Source organism: Rhinopithecus bieti, unplaced genomic scaffold (assembly GCF_001698545.2).
Source record: "Rhinopithecus bieti isolate Rb0 unplaced genomic scaffold, ASM169854v2 scaffold_47995, whole genome shotgun sequence".
Classification (NCBI taxonomy): Eukaryota; Metazoa; Chordata; class Mammalia; order Primates; family Cercopithecidae; genus Rhinopithecus; species Rhinopithecus bieti.
The window spans coordinates 1,645,416-1,650,840 of record NW_016819498.1 but is presented as its reverse complement, the minus strand read 5'-3'; the positions used below and the strand labels follow the sequence as shown (position 1 = coordinate 1,650,840).

Genomic DNA, 5,425 nt, shown 5'->3' with positions numbered 1-5,425 from the left:
GGTGCAATCTTGGCTCACTGCAAGCTCCGCCTCCCGGATTCATGCCATTCTCCTGCCTCAGCCTCCCGAGTAGCTGGGACTACAGGCGCCTGTCACCACGCCCGGCTAATTTTATGTATTTTTAGTAGAGACAGTGTTTCACCATGTTAGCCAGGATGGTCTCTGTCTCCTGACCTTGTGATCTGCCCGCCTCGGCCTCCCAAAGTGCCGGGATTACAGGCGTGAGCCACCGCGCCCAGCCAGGAATCAAACTTTTAAGGCTCTGCTATGCTAGTTTCCACTCTCTGTTTTCTGGTTTTCAGAATTTTGTTTGTTATTGACTTTTAAATTTGTTCTTATGAAATCCCTTTACTATTATTTTAATGATTTTCATGAACTAAAATTGAATGCGTGTGTTCAGTCTACCATCTTTTTCTGAAAGTCTAATTGAATTGTCCTTAATCTTGTTAATCTATAGTAGGTATAGGAAATCTTTTTTTTTTTTTTTTTTTTTTTAGACGGAGTCTCACTGTGCTGCCCAGGCTGGAGTGCAGTGGCACGATCTCAGCTCACTGCAACCTCCACCTCCTGAGTTCAAGCAATTCTCCTGCCTCAGCCTCCTGAGTAGGTGAGATTAAAGGCACGTGACACCACGCCCAGCTAGTTTTTGTATTTTTAGAAGTGATGGGGTTTCACCATATTGGTCAGACCGGTCTCGAACTCCTGACCTCGTGATCCGCCTGCCTCAGCCTACCAGAGTGGTGGGATTACAGGTTTGAGCCACCATGCCTGGCCTAAGAAATCTTCTGACATCATATGTGTGTGTAAATGTATATATATTTAACTTATCACAAAACATGAAGAAGATAAAACGTTATAAAATGTTGGGTAGGAGGCACAATACCTTTGTTTCAATTTTATCTTTAGTATACACTTGCATTGTGTTCTTTGAGCAAGCTACTTTATCTACTTGAAACTCAGTTTTATTGCTTGAAAAACAGGAATGTTGGCCAGGTGTGGTGGCTCGTGCCTGTAATAGCAACACTTTGGGAGGCTGGGGTAGGCAGATTGCTTGGCCCAGAAGTTCAAGACCAGCCTGGGCAACATGGCGAAACTCTGTCACTGCAAAAAATACAAAAAAATTAGCCAGCCATGGTGGCACATGACTATAGTCCCAGCTACCCAGGAGGCTGAAGTGGGAGGATCACCTGAGACTGAAAAGTTAAGACTACAGTGAGCCATGATCGTACCACTGCACTCCAGCCTGGGCGACACAGTGAAACCCTGTCTGAAAAAACAAAAAGAAGAAGAAAAGAAAAGAAAGAAAACAGGCGGAGCGTGGTAGCTCATGGCTGTAATCCCAGCACTTTGGGAGGCCGAGGAAGGCGGATCACAAGGTCAAGAGATCGAGACCATCCTGGCCAACATGGTGAAACTCCGTCTCTACTAAAAATATAAAAATTAGCCAGGTGTGGTAGCATGCACCTGTAGTCCCAGCTAAATGGGAGGCTGAGGCAGGAGAATCGCTTGAACCCGGGAGGCAGAGGTTGCAGTGAGCTGAGATCGCACCATTGCATTCCCACCTGGCAACAGAGTGAGACTCCATCTCAAAAAAAAAAAAAAAGAAAGAGAAAGAAAGAAAAAAAACTAGGAATTTTAATGATACCCACCTTATTAGAGTTATTGGTTAAGACCAGTTGATAATTTCAAAGTACTATACAAGCTTTAGGGGTTAGCACCACACCACTTATTCAGAATTAATTTTATTTACAATATAGTATATCTGAGAGTTGAGAAATAAGTTTGAAAAGTCTGTGAACAATTAAAAAATAGGTATTATATATTATCTTGTGAAAATCCATACATTTCATTAGTAGACCCTCAATCAGATGCAGAATCCATTTTTATTCTGGTTTTACCAGCTTTGATACCTATAAAACTGGATCATAGATCAGTTAGACATGATAGAGTCTAAAGTTCAAGCTAGACTTGATAGAGTACAAAGCAAGAAACAACTTTTTTCTTCCTCACCATTGCCCTTTGAAAGGACTGTGTTGACGTTCCTGTTTATTTTATTGGATAATATCTTGGTCATGTCACATAGCTTTTTTTCACTCACTTTCAGATATTAATAGTTTTAAGTTTAGGTACCGAAAAGTCTAGTCTAAACTAAATAGAAACTGCAATCTCTTGTTTAATCTAAAAAATTTCCCCTTACCCTGGTTTAGCTCTGGTTTGGCTCTAGAACCTATTGAGGCTCAGGAGACATGTTTGCTTCTTCTTTACTCTGCTGCTCCCTCCTCTTCTAATCACTAGGCAGCTTTACCGTGGGGTTATATAAGGGACAGGAAAGGTCTTACTCAACTGGTGTGGTGGTCATTTGGCTTTGATGTTTCTCGGGTGTGGTAGATGCCCAATGATGGCTCCTAGTTGACTGCTTTAGTCTTTGCTTTTTAGGGTCTTCCCTCACTGGGGACTTTCCGTTGTGCCTTTTATTGATTCAGGAGGTATTACTTTAGCTGGCTGCTTATGACTCCCCTTTAGCTACTTCTGGTGGTGTGTACCCCCAAAGACTCTCTCAGGTGGGGTTATCTGGTCCCACATGCAGACCTCTCTGAGAGAGCCTTTTCAAGACAACCAGCCTACCTGCCTTTCGTGGAATCTCGTTCACCCTGGAGGAACATGCAATCTTGTGGAAGTAGAATTTGCTCGTACTTTAATTCTCTTTACTCACTCTAGCCTTTCACCTTTACACTTTCCAGGCAAATATCAGGCTCTGGTCTTTTTGTTCTCTAAATTCCAAGACATCCATATCCAGTTGTTCTCTCTAAACTGTCTCACTTGACTTTGAGGAGGAAATAAGATATGGTGGTAAATTTATTTTCTGCTCACGAAAAGGAAAATAATCTGATGGATTAATTAAGAATTCAAATTGACGGTCTTCCTTCCCTGCAAGTTCAAGCATTGAGTGTACATACAGCTTAATAAAAAATGAATTGTAGTCATGCTGATTTGGGATTGGCATACTTTATTTGGTCACTGACTGAATCTACGTGTAAATTTCAGGATCCTAATTTGTCATTCTCATTGAATTATTTTCAAAGTTAGGTTATGTTAGTCTAAGTATATACCTTTAAATGTCCAGTTTTATATTTGCCTCATGTGATTGGTCATTAGAGCAAGTTAGTTTGCATTAGGAATTTTATCCTCAGTGTATCTGCAGCTGCACCTTTTGTTTTCTTTGGTTATGACCAAAGAATGAGGCAAATTGGCCTGATGAACAGGAGAACCCTATGACTTAAAAGAAAAATATATTCTCTCACAGTTCTGGAGGCCAGAAGTCTGAAATCATAGTGTCAAGGGTTCATTCTTTCTGGAGGCTCTAAGGGAGATTCCATTCCATGCCTCTCTCCTAGCTTCTGGTGGTTGTCAGCAATTTTTAGCCTCCCTTGGCTTGTAGCAGGTCATTCCAATCTCTGCCTCCATCTTCACATGGCACGTGATATTTAGTCATTATCCAGAATATAAAGTTTAATCTATAAGCATGAGTTAAAAATTATAAATGTGTAATTTTAGATTGTTAAAGTTTTAGAAAAGCAAAGGCACGAAAATAGTAATATGAAATAAGAAAAAGCAAACTATTTCTTAAAGTATTTGACTCAGAAAATTTTCTCCTTTCTGTAGCTGTTGGAAAAATTAGAGGAAAGCCTCTTCCATTACTCTTATTTTTTGAGGCCCTCTTTATCACAAGTCATGCTTTTCGACATCCTGTTGATGCAGCTCTAACCCTGGAAGGAATCAAATGTGGATTATCGGAAAAACGGTTAGATTTAGTTATCAATTGGGTTACACAGGAAAGGTAAGCAAAATTAAGCTTTTAACTTAATTTTGACATTTGGTTAATAAAGTTGTTTGTTCTAAAAATATTAATAGTTTTATCAATATGTTACTTGAATATTTACTTCAGGTCCCTATTGCAATTAATCAGAAAGTGTTTAGTGGTCGGGCATGGTGGCCTATGCCGCTAATCCCCACACTTTGGGAGGATCGCTTGAGGTCAGGAGTTCAAGACCAGCTTGGCCAACATGGTGAAACCCTGTCTCTACTGAAAATACAAAAATTAGCCAGGCATGGTGGCCAGGTGCAGCAGCTCATGCCTGCAACCCCAGCATTTTGGGAGTCCAAGGTGGGCAGATGACTTGAGGTCAGGAGTTCAAGACCAGCCTGGCCAACATGGTGAAACCCCGTCTCTACTAAAACTACAAAAATTAGCCAGGTGTGGTGGCACACAGCTGTAGTCCTAGCTACTCAGGAAGCTGAGGCAGGAGAATCGTGTGAATCAGGGAGGCAGAGGTTTCAGTGAGACGAGATCACACCACTGCACTCCAGCCTGGGTGACAAAGCGAGACTCGGTCTAAAATATATATATATATATATATATATATGCATTTAGTTTCCTGTAGAAATCTAATTTTCTTAGCAAATACACAACTACATTCCAAATAACTTTATTTTTATGTGGACTATTATCGGGGTGATAGAAATTGACAAGATTTATCAATAGACATAGGCAAAGGAGAGGAGATCCTTTAAAGTAACATCTGCGAGAAGATGGCTCCCATCTAGAGCAGAGAACAGAACAGCATCATTTCAACCAAATGTTTGACTTTTCTGGTCTATGAACTTTCCTCACTAGTTACACAGCTGCAAAGGGTGAAAATCCTATCAGGTCATCTAAGAAACGAATCTTAGGTTTTCCTGTAAGTTTTTTTTCTCCTCGTGGATACTTCTGGCTATAAGTAGAACAATCGCTATGCCTGCTGGCTTTTCATAATTATGGGCAAACCATAAAGCAATTGTAGGAATGATTGTAAGTACACACTCACACTGGGGATATACATATTCATATACGTATCTATCACAATTATAAGCTTGGGAGCAAGTAAAGACCTTTCATAGAACATTCCTGTGTGAATACCTTGGGGTAGGGCAGAGTCAGTCTTCAATTTTCACACAAAGAAGAACCACATCTTGGCTGGTTGCAGGAGCCCACGCCTGTAATCCCAGCACTTTGGGAAGCCAAGGCAGACGGATCACCTGAGGTTGGGAGGTGGAGACCAGCCTGACCAACATGGAGGAGAAACCTTGTCTCTACTAAAAATACAAAGTTAACTGGATGTGGTGATGCCTGCCCGTAATCCCAGCTACTTGGGAGGCTGAGGCAGGAGAATCATTTGAACTCAGAGGTTGCGGTGAGCCGAGATTGTGCCATTGCACTTCAGACTGGGCAGCAAGAGCGAAACTCCATCTCAAAAAAAAAAAAAAAAAAAAGAAAAGAAGAAGAACCCATCTTAGGGCCTGAGAGCCTATTCCCATGCACCTAAAATTACCATGTTCGGCAAAATTATACAGTTTATTCAGACATTGACTTTTTTTTTTTTTTTTT

General features: G+C 40.9%; 1 protein-coding gene across 7 annotated transcripts in view; it reads left to right on the top strand.

Moving 5' to 3' along the window:
* Positions 1-5,425, top strand: part of CLHC1 (clathrin heavy chain linker domain containing 1) — a 75,771-nt gene that overhangs the window by 56,557 nt on the left and 13,789 nt on the right. For all 7 annotated transcript variants that reach the window (XM_017859004.1, XM_017858999.1, XM_017859005.1 and 4 more), the window contains one exon: positions 3,664-3,838. In XM_017859004.1, the coding sequence (XP_017714493.1) occupies positions 3,664-3,838 (175 nt within the window). The remainder of the gene's footprint in view (positions 1-3,663; positions 3,839-5,425) is intronic.